Source organism: Lepidochelys olivacea (genome assembly GCF_965140295.1).
Source record: "Lepidochelys olivacea isolate rLepOli2 genome assembly, chromosome: 2".
Lineage (NCBI taxonomy): Eukaryota > Metazoa > Chordata > Testudines > Cheloniidae > Lepidochelys > Lepidochelys olivacea.
The window spans coordinates 177,703,731-177,720,323 of NC_140412.1; the positions used below are offsets into that span (position 1 = coordinate 177,703,731).

At 41.7% G+C, this 16,593-nt stretch overlaps 1 protein-coding gene across 8 annotated transcripts in view; it reads left to right on the plus strand.

The window, feature by feature from the left end:
• GLI3 (GLI family zinc finger 3) overlaps positions 1 to 16,593 on the plus strand; it is a 247,000-nt gene that overhangs the window by 215,573 nt on the left and 14,834 nt on the right. For all 8 annotated transcript variants that reach the window (XM_084620886.1, XM_084620885.1, XM_084620884.1 and 5 more), the window contains 2 exons: positions 13,748 to 13,897; positions 14,519 to 14,683. In XM_084620886.1, coding sequence (XP_084477012.1) covers positions 13,748 to 13,897; positions 14,519 to 14,683 — 315 coding nt within the window. The remainder of the gene's footprint in view (positions 1 to 13,747; positions 13,898 to 14,518; positions 14,684 to 16,593) is intronic.

Sequence of the window (16,593 nt, forward strand, 5' to 3'; positions counted from 1 at the left end):
CCCATTGAACCCGACAATCTAGCTAACTTTCTACCCACCTTATAGTGCATTCATCCAGCCCATACTTCTTTAACTTGCTGACAAGAATACTGTGGGAGATCGTGTCAAAAGCTTTCCTAAAGACAAGAAACAATACATCCACTGCTTTCCCTTCATCCACAGAACCAGTAATCTCATCATAGAAGGTGATTAGATTAGTCAGGCATGACCTTCCTTTGGTGAATCCATGCTGACTGTTCCTGATCACTTTCCTCTCGTGTAAGTGCTTCAGGATTGATTTCTTGAGGACCTGCTCCATGATTTTTCCAGGGACTGAGGTGAGGCTGACTGGCCTGTAGTTCCCAGGATCCTTTTTCTTCCCTTTTTTAAAGATGGGCACTACATTAGCCTTTTTCCAGTCGTCCAGGACTTCCCCCGATCACCATGAGTTTTCAAAGATAATGGCCAATGGCTCTGCAATCACAGCCGCCAACTCCTTTAGCACTCTCAGATGCAATGCATCCGGCCCCATGGACTTGTGCACGTCCAGCTTTTCTAAATAGTCCCTAACCACTTCTTTCTCCACAGAGGGCTGGCCACCTACTCCCCATGCTGTGTTGCCCAGCGCAGCAGTCTGGGAGCTGACCTTGTTCGTGAAGACAGAGGCAAAAAAAGCATTGAGTACATTAGCTTTTTCCACATCCTCTGTCACTAGGTTGCCTCCCTCATTCAGTAAGGGGCCCACACTTTCCTTGGCTTTCTTCTTGTTGCCAACATACCTGAAGAAACCCTTCTTGTTACTCTTAACATCTCTTGCTAGCTGCAGCTCCAGGTGCGATTTGGCCCTCTTGATTTCATTCCTACATGCCCGAGCAATATTTTTATACTCTTCCCTGGTCATTTGTCCAATCTTCCACTTCTTGTAAGCTTCTTTTTTATGTTTAAGATCCGCAAGGATTTCACTGTTAAGCCAAGCTGGTCGCCTGCCATATTTACTATTCTTTCGACACATCGGGATGGTTTGTCCCTGTAACCTCAATAGGGATTCTTTGAAATACAGCCAGCTCTCCTAGACTCCTTTCCCCCTCATGTTATTCCCCCAGGGGATCCTACCCATCAGTTCCCGAGGGAGTCAAAGTCTGCTTTCCTGAAGTCCAGGGTCCGTATTCTGCTGTTTACCTTTCTTCCCTGTGTCAGGATCCTGAACTTGACCAACTCATGGTCACTGCCTCCCAGATTCCCATCCACTTTTGCTTCCCCTACTAATTCTTCCCGGTTTGTGAGCAGCAGGTCAAGAAAAGCTCCCCCCTAGTTGGCTCCTCCAGCACTTGCACCAGGACATTGTCCCCTACATTTTCCAAAAATTTCCTGGATTGTCTGTGCACCGCTGTAGTGCTCTCCCAGCAGATATCAGGATGATTAAAGTCGCCCATGACAGGGCATGCAATCTAGTAGCTTCTGCGAGTTGCCGGAAGAAAGCCTCGTCCATCTCATCCCCCTGGATCATATTGAATGACAGAACTCTCTTTAAAAAGAAAAATGTTCTTTGATTAATTTATACAGGAAAATCCTGTTGAGGAGCGCCCTCTCTTTTATTCCAGGAGGATCAGTGGTAGCAGTACAGTGATTTGTTACAAACTATAAAAAGCAATGGGAAAGATTCATGGCTTTGCAGAATGTGGTCCAAGCCTGAACTGCTGGACTCAAAGAATTACATATCATTCAGCAAGTACCATATGTATGCTCAGTGTTTACATACACATGTTTAACATACTCTAAATAGCAGATCGCTTTCACTGTCCCTTGCTTTCCTTGCTCTCTATCTTTCCTCTACTGTGTGCATAAGATTTTCAATACAATAGCAGAGCAAAATTTTCTTAGGGCAGCATATACTTTGCTAACCTCTGCATGTAGATAGATGACCCACTGTACTAGTGTGGGTGCTTGGAACTCTTCAAAATCTGATTAAAAATACTACTCTGTAGCTTTGCCTTGTTTCATCATACCACAGCATTTCTTAGATTTATAAATTGGCTCATGGGATTAAGAAGTTTGTCTCTGCTAATATAAAATGATATAAAGCTGCTAGAATATATGGTCACATTTTAACTCAAAGAGCCTGTTGTTCTGAACCTGCTTGAGGTCTCTTTTTCAGAACCTTGCCTTGAACTGCAATGTAATTTTAACAGATTTTTCTTATGAAAGCTGCACAATTTATGTAACGCAATTTATTGGTTTTCATGCCTGAAACTTTTTCCCTTCTGCATCTTTACTATTCCGAGTTTATTTCTCGGCTGCGTTGGCTTGATCTGCAATGTGAAAACGCGGAAGTTTTAAGAAAAATATTATTACTTTTAGTTTGGTTTGAAACCAAAGTACAGTAACAGATACAATAATAGCTGCCTAATCCTCAGCTCGGCCATGAGCTCTGTTCAGAATCTGCTAGTCTTTAATGGGCTGCGTGCTGACGTAAGAGTCCTCCTGAACGGAGCAGCTTGTAGGGTCAGGGTCTAAATGACTTCAGTAGAAAAGATGCCTAGAGTTTATTAAAGGGGAACAATATGGAAAAAGTAGTTAATTCACCTTTAATATATACAGTAGGTCTGATTTCCATTGAAATCACATGAGCTATGGCCGCAGGAAGGAGACCTACAGATTTTTGTCATCTCTCTTGCAGTAGTGAGAGGAAAACATCCAAAGTATTAAGCTGTCCTGCCTAGTAGGTGATGGTATGTTTTTACAAAACCAGGGTGGTATTTTCATCTTCCATAGTATTTTCAAATAAATGAAATACTCTGTTGACATACTGTATATTATTACTTTACTGTCCCCTGCACTAAGCAGAGTTCTCCAAAAAAGCTAGAAATGGCATATAAACGGTTAAAAAAATTTACACTAAAATCTGCAGCTGTGTTAAGTGCGTGGAGCAGCTGGCATGCCTATTTTTCATGTATGTTTTTGTTAACGGTTATGTGAAGCTTTATAGTGGGTTCCTTACTGCAAAGAAAAAATTGAAATATTGTTCATATCTGATACTGCGTATGTGGATTTTTTTTTAGTAGGTTAAAAACCTGGGTTTCCTGGAAATACTACAATGGTGGCACGTTACAACCATTTTATTCCCAATATACAAAGATCATAAAAGATGTGAATCTCGGATTTGAGCCTAAGGTCATACTGTATCTTTCCATATTCAATCACTCATAACATCAACTAAATTATGTATTTGCTGGGCAGCATTCTGAGATGAGCTCACTCATTCTGGTTGGTCAATGTGTGGTTTAATTATACAGTCATTGGAGAATGCAGCCCCGCAGCTTCTCCCCCACCATGCTATGGTCCCAATTCTGCCCCTGCTTCCATGAGAGTTGTGCCTGTGTGACTGAGGCCAGAACTGAGTTCTGTGTGTGGAGTAGAACCTACTTATATGGGAAAATCCTTCCCTACGTGCACTTATACTACAGAACTGTTTCCCTGTGATAGCCCTAAGACTGCGCTGGCTCTCCTGTGCTCCACTCTGTGAGGTGCATTGGCTGGTAGATCCATGTAGAATCCTTGCTTCACCCTCCAGGCACAGCATCACACAAGGTGCCCTCATGGAGTAATTAGAGCGTGTGTGTGTTTGTGTGTGCACGCACACTTGAGAGGACTGCCCCAAATCCAGCTCACCAACCAGGGTTAGGATACAGGACTCCTTCGGTGGTTATAGCCAGGAATAGTGGCCTCTGCCCATCCACATAACTTGCACTAGGTGTTGGGGCACTGGATCAACCTAAGCCCAGAGCAAACAGTCCCTGCCCCTACCGCTCTTCCCAGTGCTAGCCTGTTTGGGCCAGCCTGGAGTCATCCTTCACTGGTAGAGGGTTTAGAGACCACCTCCACATGGTCCCCTTTCTTTTCACTAGTATGTCTAGTGATTCTTGGGTTATGCTCAAGGCATTCTGAATTGATGACTTACCTGTTATTTATTATACGCACTCCACACCAAAGAGAGACCATCCAATGCTCGGGACACCCTGAGACACATCTAATAGACTGAAGAACAGAAGATTGTTAAAATTGACCAAAGGTAAAATTTTCAATAATGCCTAAATGACTTAGGAGCCTAAACCCCATTTTCAAAAGCTATTTAGGCCCTTGGGAGCCTACATCTCATTCCATATCAAAGGAATTTAGCCTTCTAAGTGACTAAGTCATGTCTGAAAATGGGAAAATTTTATGCCAAAGCAGCCGGACTTTTTCCCAACATACCCCCAGTCATGTGGTAACCAAATGGAGCTTCAACACTCTCATCACACCTTCCCACTAGACAGAAAGCCCCACTTTCTGCTCTCGGACAGTGCCCATTCAAATAGATGGACTTTAGCCTCGTATCCAGAAGATCCCCAAACTAGGCTATGGGGGATGGGGTGGTGGCAGAGCATTCTGTTCAGCTTCACAAAATATGGAAGCTCTGACCCTCTTCTTAGACTCACGCACATACAATCTAAACTTCAGTACAAAAGGGATTGGCATGGCTTAGCTCTCAGAGGAGTTTCTAAGTATATTGTAAAATTCTTTCCAGAAATAAAAAGAAAAGAGAGTCTGAACACCTTAAAATGTCAGCTGCCTCTATTAGCCTCCCAGTTAATAATGTAAGAACGTAACACTCTTCCCTGAGAGATGGCACTTCAGTTTTAGATTATGTCATGTGAGGGAACATCAGAGGAAAAACAAAACTGAGAACCCATTAAAGTAGTTTTTATATAGCCGTAAAATGATTAACACCCACACCAGTTGTTGCAGAGATTACGGCAGATGCTCGCTCCGTAAACCTTTGATATTAAGAAGTAAAAACACAGTTTTTGCCCATCGCTTTATGTCTGCCTGGACTTGCACAGGAAATCAAGGAAGAATTGTAAAACACCACCTTTACTGAGCAACATTTTGCTGTTAGCAGACTTGGCATATTCTACATGTGAATGAAGGTATGTCAAATGTAACAAGAACAAGATGTGATCTTATTGGGAAAGAATCCTTATAATATCATGTTACCCCCCTCCCTAAAATCCCAACGCCTATATAAAAACACAGGAACCTCAAATGCAGTCTCAAGGAATCCCTTTTCAGCCTAAACAGCAAAATATGTATGCCTCATCCATGCTGTGTCCTATACATACTGTATAACTACAGTATCAGAGATTAAAAGAAAGGACATGCTGTATTATGAACTACTGTCTTTATTTTTAGGATTAGGTAACTTTTCTCTCTCTCCTTCCCGCCTCTTCCCCCCCCCCCCTCCCCAGCTCTCTTTATATCCTAAGGGCAGATCCTTTCTCTTGGGTCAGGAATGTAATAAGGCAGGTTTTGCTCTCTCCAGGATATTGTGTCTGTCTCACTGTGCTTAAATTGCCACAGAGAGCTCTTCAGAGCAAAATACAGTATTTTCTTTGTACATGGGCCGACGATTGACGTATCCTTGGGGACTTATCTGTCTTTAGCATTTAAACATACAAGCTGGATATGTTTAACCTATTGATGGGCAACAAAGACAACTGCAGAATTGACTGATAGAGAACAGAAGAAAATGCTTTAAATTTTGGAGCAGAATCGCCCCCACACAGATTAGCAAATAGGGAACATTTTTAACTTACAAAATTGAGAATGCTTTTTGTTATTACAGGAAAGTGAAGAAAAATAATCAGATCTATGTTAACAGCAGAAACACAGGCAAGAAGAAAACAGCCCTGCTGGGATGTGTCTTTTACATTATTATATAACATGTTCCTGTTTAATAACAAGAGTTTGCATGTCGATAACAACACTACTCAAGACCCATTTCTACTGTGGCAACAATTACAAATCCTCCAGTTCACGATGGCGCAGGAGAATGGGCATTGGGAATAATTGACTCTTAGTTTGTCTATTTAGAATGACCATCCCAAAATGCAAATGTACGTTAAAATGCCTTGTATTTGACAGCTTCCTCCTCCCCTATCCAAGCCCTGTGTTCCTTGTTTCTTGTGGGGCCCTGATCAGCATTGTGGCCAATGGACTCCATTGTACTACAGGTGTTAAACAATAATAAAAGGCTGTGGTTGTCTTGTGCCATGGTAGAGGGCATTGAAGAGGGAAGCTGCCCAAGAAGAAGCTTGTGGAGGAATTCTGCCTTTCCGTCACTATGCCTCCAGAAGCATAAAGCAACCACTGAGACCCCCACACCTTGACAGACTGCTGCGTACTTTCCCATATGCACCTGGGATCAGCACTATTGTCTGATGGGATGTGGGGAGCTGTGTCCCTTATCCCTTCCAGTCCTTTTGGAGGGAGAATAGATTTGCATAGTATTTGTGCTTGGGGGGTGGGGGTGGGGCAAGAATTAGAACCATGCTTGCACCTGTGCAGAGGACAATGGGGGCAAACGGGAGGGAAGAAGAAGGCTTCTTTTACCCTCTTTCCTCCCTTGCACACCTTTGCCAGGCTGGGCACAATCTAGCTCATAGTGCCTAGCCCAATGCATTTTACAAGCATAGGCACCACTCGAATGCAGCCACCACTGGGGACTGGATGGCAACCAACCAGTCCCCAGCATACTGCACAAGGGGGAAGGGGAACTTCACTGAGGTAAATCAGCTTTACTTAACGCTTGTGTAAATCTTAGTGGTGTGACTAAAATCATCTTTTTTAATCTCTTTTAGTGCTAGATTAAAATATTGACAGGGCCTCTGTGGTTAAACTGAGACTGGGGCACTAACAGTGCCAGTGTATATTCTTCTCACATGACTGTGGCACTTTCCTTCTCCCTCCTTCTTTGTTTCTCTTTGTTTAGTGGACTTTGCAGCACACACAGACCCTTCCTGATCTCCTGTGTGTTTCTTTCTACTGCTACTTTCTCCTCTGTTCCCTGTGAGTTCCCTGAGTCTTCCCCCTACTACTTTAACTTCTAACTGTTGCATCATCTCGTTCCCAGCCCTCTCTCTTCAATTCCTGCTTTCCATTGCTTTTCCTATCATCCAGCATTTCCTATTTCTACCTTCTCTCGTCATCTCCTGACCATTCAACTGTTTGAAGGGCATACCTGCTTGCTGTCCCTCCCACGCTCCATGTGCATCTGAATCCCCTTCCATTTAATTCTGTTGGCCTTCTTGATTGGTTATAACTCATCATTATTTCTCATTCCACTTGGGTTTCTAATTTGGATCTTTCTCCTCCCTCCACTCTTCACTGGTTGTTCTCTCCTCAAGGAACTAAGGTGGGAATCAGGAAGACTAACATTAATGACAGAGACTAATAAAACGTTGCCATGGGCACCTGACTTTAAATTAACCAGAATTCCAGTTGAGCTGACTCTTTTTGTGTTGTTGTAGAGGGTTAACAGCCATGGGTGGGATTCATCCAAGTACTTAGATGCCTGTCTCCCATTGATTTCAAATGCCTAAATACCTATGTGTACTCTACCCTATGTGAACTTACTGTATAAACATCTATGCTGCTTAGTGTATGTATTACTGTGACATCACTTGTACAGATACCATATGGTGTTCAAGTCTATAGAGTGGTTTAAATGATACCTCCTGGTTTTCACATGCTGATAAGTTTCTGAAAGAGCCACCTTTTTGAATGAAGCTTTATGTAATTATTTGATTTTTTTAAAAATTAAATGTACTGAGCAAATTGCTCCAGTAATTTTAAAATTCTGAGCACCTGGGAAATGTTTTTCACTCTAAAAAGAAAAAAAATTGCCATACTTTAGAACACCGCTAATCGGAACTTCTGGACAGGCATGTATCTAAGATCACACTTTTAAATGTATGGCAATAGGCTGTATTTGGCTTTAAGAACTTAAAAGTGGCTTAAAAGCTTATGCCACCATAAGGACTTAAAGCAGCTTATGTGCTTCTTCCATCTTAATGACTAAAAATGGCTTAAGTGCTTATGCCACCTTAAGGACATGGGTCAAATACTTACTCATCTTTATATAGCAGTGAAGGAGATGTTGGCTTCTTGTTGCTGCTTACCTTGGCTGTTCAGGGCCTGACTGCTCCTCAGGCTTTCCAGTGTGATAGAAAAAGGACAGGGAGGATCCACACTTGCTTTCCAGGCAAGTGATGAAGAACTTCTACAATTGGTGGGAGATGGAGACCTCAATTTTAAGGAATGCAGTGTCCCCTGCAGAACTGCTGCGAGGGTTGGAGAGGAAAGGGAGGGGCTAGATTTTACCGATGGGATCATTTATAAAAATTCTACCCTGGGTGCAGTTGTGGTAGCAAGGGCTGATCCCACATACACACAATTTTTGCCTCCCTCTGTGATTTCCGTTGTGGGGGGATCTCTGTGGTCTGGTAGGCCCATCTCTACATCCTGGCTCCTTTTCAGAGCTGTCTTCCATCTATGTGGTTCGTTCCATCTCTCACCAGTTGTCAGGGAGGAGGCCTGCCATCCTGTAAAGAGATGTTATGGAGGAGCAGCCACTCTGATGTCATCTCCTCGTTGCTTGACTGCCTAATATGGCAGCGGGGAGTAGTGATGAGTCATGGACTCAACCTCTGAGGAGGAAACAAGAATGGGCACTTGCGTAAGTGCTTCATGGTCACATCTCTAGAAGGGCAATGCCCTTTTTGAATCCACTTAGCCATCTAAGGAAGTTACTTACCCTCTCTGTGCCTCAGTTCCCCATCTGTGACACGGGGATACTAATACTTCCTTACCTCACAGGGGTGTTGTGAGGCTAAGCATATTAAAGATTGTGGGCTGCTCAGCTATTTCAGTACAGGTAGCTAGTACCTTAGATAAACAGATTTGATAGCTAGATATCAGTGCAGGGTTTCATATCGCAGATGCCCCTTGTATATTTGATAGTTGAAGCAATTTAATTGCACATGGACTTAAGGCCAAATCTTCATCCCTTGTGCAAAGTGAAGGGGCTTCATCCCTTGTGCAAGTAAAGGGGCTTTACATGGAGCACCTACAGGTTGGGGGCAATTAATTCCTTTACAACCCAGCCACACAGCTATTCTGCTCTATTAATTGGTGACTCCAGTTTGTATTGTTGGCCTCAAATCTGCGTTACAGACACCCCTTACACTAAGACTTGGAAAGTTGGCTCTGTGCAATTTGTGAACTCTCAACCTGCCCCTCCGTGCAGCTGCAGAGTATACCATGGTTAGAGGCTGTTCCACTGCACCGGCTCACCGTGGCTTACCCTCCATCTCATGCCGAGTAACCGCAGCAGTTTTGTGTCTTTTCCAGCCTTGTGGACCTGTGCACTTGGCGTAGGAAGATTGCCCGATAAAGTGGCCTAACTGTCTGTACTGCTTTTAAATCCATGCATTTAGTGGGGACTGTTAGCTTTCACTTTTTCTTTCCAAGTGCTGGGGAAAAAATTGGCAAAAGCTTAGTTAGTGCAAAATTTAAGTTACATAGTTTATTTTTTTAAAAAAACTTACTGTAAATGCTAATGTTATATTTTCCACAGCACCATTAACTTATCCACATTGCATGCAAGTAATGCCTTTTATTTCTGGTTTTCTTGTTAAATATATTGCATAAGGTATTCAAGTGTATGAAATAAACTTAGATTTTTCTTCACACTGTTCTGTTTTATCCTCCAAACCATACTTTATTAGCCAATGCATCCTAAATTAGATCTATCTATTCCTTCTCTGTGGTTCCTGAATCATCCTTCCAGTGTCACAGGATAGTCTCTCTTGCTACTCTTTGGCCTTTGTTTATATATGAATGACTAATAGGCACCAAGTAGTCAGTCAGGATATCCCTATGTGCTCCCTTTCTATAGAAAACACACCGAAGGGGGAAATTAAACAAAAAAATCTTTTGGAAGTTCCTACCTCAAATGTAGCCGTGCATTTTCTGCTGTGGTGCAAAGCAGCAAGTGCGGCTTATGAATCCTGCATTGCCTCCACATTTTAGGCTATCTTTTATGCTTTTATTTATTGCCGGTCGGACGTGATTACAGGCTACTTTGGCTTCTAGGGCAACTCCAAATCATGCCTGCGGTCTCTCATCCTTTTGAGCATTCCAGTAGAGAGGATGGGCCAGATTCAGCCGTGATTTTAGTGGAGTTGCAAATTGTTACCCTGCATTGTGTGTTGCCCTATATCTCTCCCTCTGTGTCACAGTATTTTTGCAGAAATGTTATATGCTCAGCATAGCAGCACCCTTTAAACCAAAGAAAATGGGCTAGAACTAATTTAACTCTGTTGATTAACATTCAATTGGCATGAAGGTGAACAGCATTCTATTAATGGGCCTTATTTTTTGAAGGGAGGTTCTATCATGCTTGTGTGAGAGGGACATTGTGTGGAATGCTCTATTCTTAAGAAAGCTTCAGTTTTCAGATGAGAAGCTTTTAATAATATAGAGCCTGTTCCAGCAGAGCCTTATGTGAGTAATCCTTACTATGGGGAGTAGACTTATTGGCTTGCACGAGCCTGTTGGCCTTAGTAAGGATTAATAACATGAGTAAGACTTAAAAGATCGGGCCTATAACAGACAAAAATTAAAAGAACAGTCTTTTCACACCCATAAGACACTAGGACTACTGCATTAAAATTCAATTTCACCAGGAAAAAAAATCCTTCTGATCTAGTCCCTGGAATGTGACATTTCATGGGTGTAATAAGGTTACAAACAGATTATAAATTGAAACCCCATAAATCCTTATTGTACTGTACCAAAGCTTCTGCTTTGCATAATACTCTTATGCCAGAGCGTAAAGCTAAAAACTATTCATTTGTTCTCATAGTGGTGACCAAGGAATCAAAAACGCCATGCAAAATCCAAAGGTAATTATCAGAGTGAAAGAACCTGAATAGTGAAGTTCACAAACTAATGAACATTTTACGTAGCAGTTGTCTGCAAGATCATTAATTCTATTTGTAGTGTGTTTTTCAATGTGTGAGTCACACACATACATGTATATGTTGCTGAATAATAATTAAAAGCCCAATAAAAATCGATAGACATTTTATTTAATTCTGCCTGTCTCTCTCTATTATCAGTGAGCTGCTTCCAGAGTGAGGTACACTTCAGTCTGAGTAATAGTATCAGAATCTGACCCAAAGTGATGAAGGCCATCAATCTTATTGGCTAAGTGTTTTGTTGTGTTCTGCAACGGTGTACGTTTTATTATGGGGGCTTAGCACATTATATTCTCTTTACCCAGTTCATCCATCTCCTCTTCCTCCTCCACCAATGCCCAGCTTCCATTCCAGTGTCTTTACACCTCGCCCTGGCAACTTTCCACCCCTTCCTCCCAGAGAAGCTCATTCAAGAGTAAAATAAATGAAGCAGATTAGTACTTGATTTTATCAGCCAGTTTCTTCTAGGCCTTTCCTGAAGATGGAGGATTTCAATGAGAACAAGGGGCTTTGCAGACCAGCTTAGAGAGGACATTCAATTCATTGAGATAACATGGACGAAAGTAAAGATGACTGTGGGAAGAGTGGAGAGGATTGGAAAGGAGTGATAGGATAAGAGAGACTGGCAGATAAATAGGGAGGAGCAGAGTTATACAATGCTCTGAAGGCAATCACAAGACACTTGATGTTGTGGAGAAGAGGGGAGCCAGTGGAGGGATGTTAAGAGGGGAATGACAGTCAAATCACTAGGAAGGTGGTTTTAGTGGCTGCATTTTGCATGGATTGGTGGGATGGAGTGAATTTTAGGGAGGACAGTGAGAACTGGTTACATTAATGAGGATGGGAGGTGACGAGGGCCTGGGTGAGAATCTTAGTTGCATGGCCGAAGAGGAAAAAGTAAGATTTTATAATTTCTGGGTAGGCAAAACTAACAAGTTTTGCACACTGCCTGACTGTGTAGGTAAAATGATGCTGTTGTAGTTGAAACAAGAAAAAAATTAACTGCCAGTCCCTATTTAAATCAGATGGAATGCAATTTGTGTAACATTTACCAGTTGTTGTTTGTATCCCATGTAGCTTTATCCAGCTCATGCACCATTTTATTTACTGGAAGAGCTGGCCAATAGTTATGAGTTTCGGCCAGTGAGTTTTGTACAGTCACTTTTTTTTCCTTTCAGGAAATAAGAGTGCACATAAACCTCTCTGTACTGTTCTGATTCGGTTTCAAAACACTGACCATCTGTACTTTTTTGGTACAGGCTCATGTAATATGAATGGACGACAGAGATATGTATTTGAAACATAAACGTTGAAAGATTAAATGTTGTACATTGTCCAGCACATCTGTTTTGTTCAGATGCTGTGTGCACCATCATAACTTTTAAGAAATGGCAATAAAGCTTAGAAAACAGAAAAAGAACGGTCCTCTTTTATAGGAAACCCACATCTGTTTGCCAAGGGGATACTGTATAATTGTGAACATAAGTGATTTTATTTGGTTTTCTGATGGTTTTCAGGACTTTAAAAAGATTAGGGTTATCTTTTTGTGCTCCAGTATGAACTACTGGCTTTGTGTATGTCTGACTCTTCTGTGAGCTACTTACGGAGTAGATACTGATTTCATCTCGGTACTAAGATCAAGTTGAAACTCTGGAAACAGTTTTTATATTTTTACCTTAACAGAAAGAATTGCATTTTCTGAGGCAGGAGGCCACCGAGTGGTAAAGCTGGGAAATGATGACTGTTTAGGAAGCCTGCAAAAACAATTGAGAAACTGTAATGACAAAGTATATGAAGGCTGGGACTTTCAAAGAAAGTTCAGTAGAGTTAGGCAACCAAATCTCATTGAAATTCATTCCATTAGGCCTCTTTGAAACTCCCAGTCTAGGGTGCTTTTTCTTAAAGGTGAGCAAAGAATTTGAACAATTAATCTTTTTCTAAATTTGATTTTATGTTATGGATCCTGATTCAGGAGCCCATCCACGCACGTAATGAAAACGTAAGCATGTACTTAAATGTGTTACTTTACTGAGTGGAACAGCACAAGTTACCTTTTGGAAAGAGCAAAAGTCATAGAACCAAATTCTGCCTTTGGATACCTCACACATATCCCACTGATCATAATGACGGCTGCACAGGTGTTTTGGAGGGCCCTATATAAGTCTTAGCCTTTGAGACAAGCTATTTAACAAGGGACAAACTATATTACAAAAAGACAAAAGAAGTCTGGGTTGGCATGAACTCCAGTTAGATTAGGGTTTTTTTGTTTGTTTTTTGTTTTTTTTATCATTGCAGTGTGTAATGTTTTCCAGGCATACATGACATAAATACACCCACTTTTAAGAAAATGCTGGAAATATGGAGGGAGTTGGAATCGGTGGTTTGAAATTCAATGAATCAGTTATATTGCCTTTTTTATTTGGAGGACATATTCCCTGAAAAAAAATGTATGAAAAACTTACATTAGCATAAAGTCAATAAGGGCCTGATTTTGCAACCCTTACTCATGTAGAGTAGCATGTAAATGAGACTTCATTGGTGTGAGTAAGTATTACTCAACATGAGTAAGGTAAATTGAGTCCTGAGTAAAATGTCAATAAACTCATGATCAACTTAATATCTTTGTATGCCGTGGGCCTGTTGAGGTCAGTGGAAAGCCTCTCGTCGACTTTAATGGGCTTTGCATGGGGCCTTTAATTTACTTAGATTGTAAACTCTTTGCAGCAGGGACTGTCTTTTTGTTCTGTGTGTCTTTTTGTTCTGGGGTTCCTGGGCGCTATCATAATATGAATATTTAATAAAAAAAATAATGTCTTAAACAGAAGCCAGAGAGTCATACAGCTTAAGGCCAGAAGGAACCACCAGATCATCCAGGAGTTAAACTGTAATATTGTTTTGTACCTATGTAGCATATAAACAATGATCATATACACGGAGAGAAGAAGGAGTTTGTGTGCCGATGGCTGGATTGTTCCCGGGAGCAGAAGCCGTTCAAAGCCCAGTATATGTTGGTGGTACACATGAGGAGACACACAGGGGAAAAGCCACACAAATGCACTGTGAGTAAATAACTCTGAGTTCCAGGCTATCCCAGGGTGGACAGGATCACTTGGAGAGCACTATAGGACTGATTCTCCACTGCCTTGCCTTTTGCATAGCTGTTTTAGACCTGTTCAGAATGTTTGTGCAAACAGCACCACATCAGCATGGTAACATGATCTCTCCACTTTGTATGGCTGAGACTACAGAAGGTACAAGATAGGGCAGAATTAAACCCGGTTCGTCCACGAAACCATCTGATGAATCCCTAAAATAGCACATTGTTAAATAATGCAGAGGCATTTGCATGTGTGCTTAAAATCACTTTCCCACACTGAGGAGTATCTGGATCCTAGTGCTGACCCAAAAATATTAGTGACTGTGTAATGGATTTTAATGTTAAAACAAACATGAACATATTGTTACCATGCAGGTTTTCTTCTCTTATAATAGCTGTTTTACATGGTGCTGGAAATACTTTATTGTGGAATTGTGCCATATTTAAATGAAAGAAAAGAAACCCTCCATCACATAGGATTTGGAAAACTTCTAGTCTTTGAGATGTCTGGGTTTTTTTATTGGTTTAACTTTTCTGCAAGTCCAAGTGTGTAGAATAATCCCTATGTGCATGTTGTCTCCAGTTTGAAGGTTGTACAAAGGCCTACTCCAGACTAGAAAACTTGAAAACCCACTTGAGATCTCACACTGGAGAGAAACCATATGTGTGTGAGCATGAGGGCTGCAACAAAGCATTCTCTAATGCCTCCGATCGGGCCAAGCACCAAAACAGGACTCATTCCAATGAGGTAAGCAAGCACGCAGGCAGTGAAAGGGCCCTGGCTGCCCACAGACATACTGCTGTCAAAAGAATGTATTGTGGAATGCAGACACAAAAATCCTCAAGAAACATGAAATAGGTAAGTTAACAACAATAAATCATTTTAACAGCATGGTGATCTAAAGAGGCTCCTTGTCATTTTATCAAGAATCAAAGAGGGGGACTGACTGGGTGATTTTATGGAGACTTTGTGTGGTAACCAGTGAAAGGGCTGTAATCCAGTAATAATTTTCTCGCTCCCTGAAGTGGAGGGGACACTCAGCTCCTAAGGAGAGTTTTAAGCCTCCAATTGTTGTTCTATAGTGACATCTGCTGGCTAGTCAGGAACATCGTCATCTCTGCCAGTAGTTTATTTGGAGTCCAAACCTATACATTGCCGAGCACCCTTGACTACCCACAAAGTGAATGGGAGCTAAGGAGGGTTTAGCATCTTGCTAGAGCTGCAGCAGGATTGGGATTTAGCTTCTTCAGCTGCTGTTGGTAAATATGGAAGAATCTCGAGGGGGCATGGCTTGTCCAAACTTCTGAGTTCTTCTCCCTACCCCTCTGTTCCACGTTTCGTTCTCTCTTTCCCTTTCAACTAGATTCTTCCCTAAACCTCATTCTTCCCTTCTCCTCAGTCTGCTCCCCGCTAGGCCTTGTAGAGAAATTAGCATCCTGGCTGATTGCATGGCCTGGAACCTGTGGTTCCTCTTCTCTCACAATCTCCCTCCATTTCCAAAACAAGCTCATCTTTCTTTGGTGATTTCCCACCACATCCATCACAGCAAGTCACTAGGGCTGGCATTCTCTTCAAATTTTGCAGTCTCTGTAACATCTGTGGGTCACAGATGACCCAGACAGCATTGCACAGCTCCATATTCAGGATAAACCTGGATGCATGTGTTCTGAAAACTTCTAGACTTGCTGATACATGTTCGTGGATTTTGTAAATTATTACAAAAAGCAAAGGGTAGGAGATTTACCTAAACCTGTCCAATACCTGATCTAAACTTTGGGTTGGTTCATACTTTGTTGGAATCAATTTGTCCATCGATATAAGGCACAAACAAGGTGGGGTTTTGATCTGGACGCTTTGCTCTGCTTTTTAAGCTCTAGGTTTCACATTCAACAGTGAATCACTAAATTTAGTTATCATAATTGATAGAACATCACTTTCTTGCATTGGTGACCATGCAACTACAAAAGCGAGCAAACAAATAAACCCCAAATCTTACCAGAAATGTATTTCACAATGAAGTGCACTGATGCTATAGAACCAGACTCTCAGCTGGGTTCAAAGATTGACTTCACTGGATTTAAAGAAGAGCTGATAAATTTATGACCTCGAATAATAGTTATAGTTATGCTGGATCAGAATGATGGTGCTCATCAAATCCCATGCTTAGGCATTTAAACTGATGGCCTGTAGGGGGTGATGTATGAATTCCCCCCTCAGTAATTGGTCCAGTGCATCATAGAAGGATTTTGCTTTTCTCTGAACTTCAAGCATTAGGTACTGGACCACCCAGAGGCAGGATGCAGAATTAGATAAACCAGTGATCTGATCCAATACGGTAAATCCCATGGAGTCGATCTTCAGCTGGAGCTGAAGCTACATTGTTGTAGCTTTGTTGACTTCAATGGAGCTATGGCAATTTACTCCAGCTGAGGATCTGCCGATGTTCTTCCTTTGTTACATGTAGCATAATGTGCATTGTGCTCCCTTCAAAACCAAGGAAGAGGAATAGATTTTATTAGGTGTGGTCAATGCTGAGACAGTTTCACAATGTCATCACTTTGTTAATGCATTCACTGTGGAAGGGTATAATTGTTACACTTACTGCGCTCAAAGGAACTCTTAGGAATCCTACAAGGAAACCAAATCTAACCTCAGCC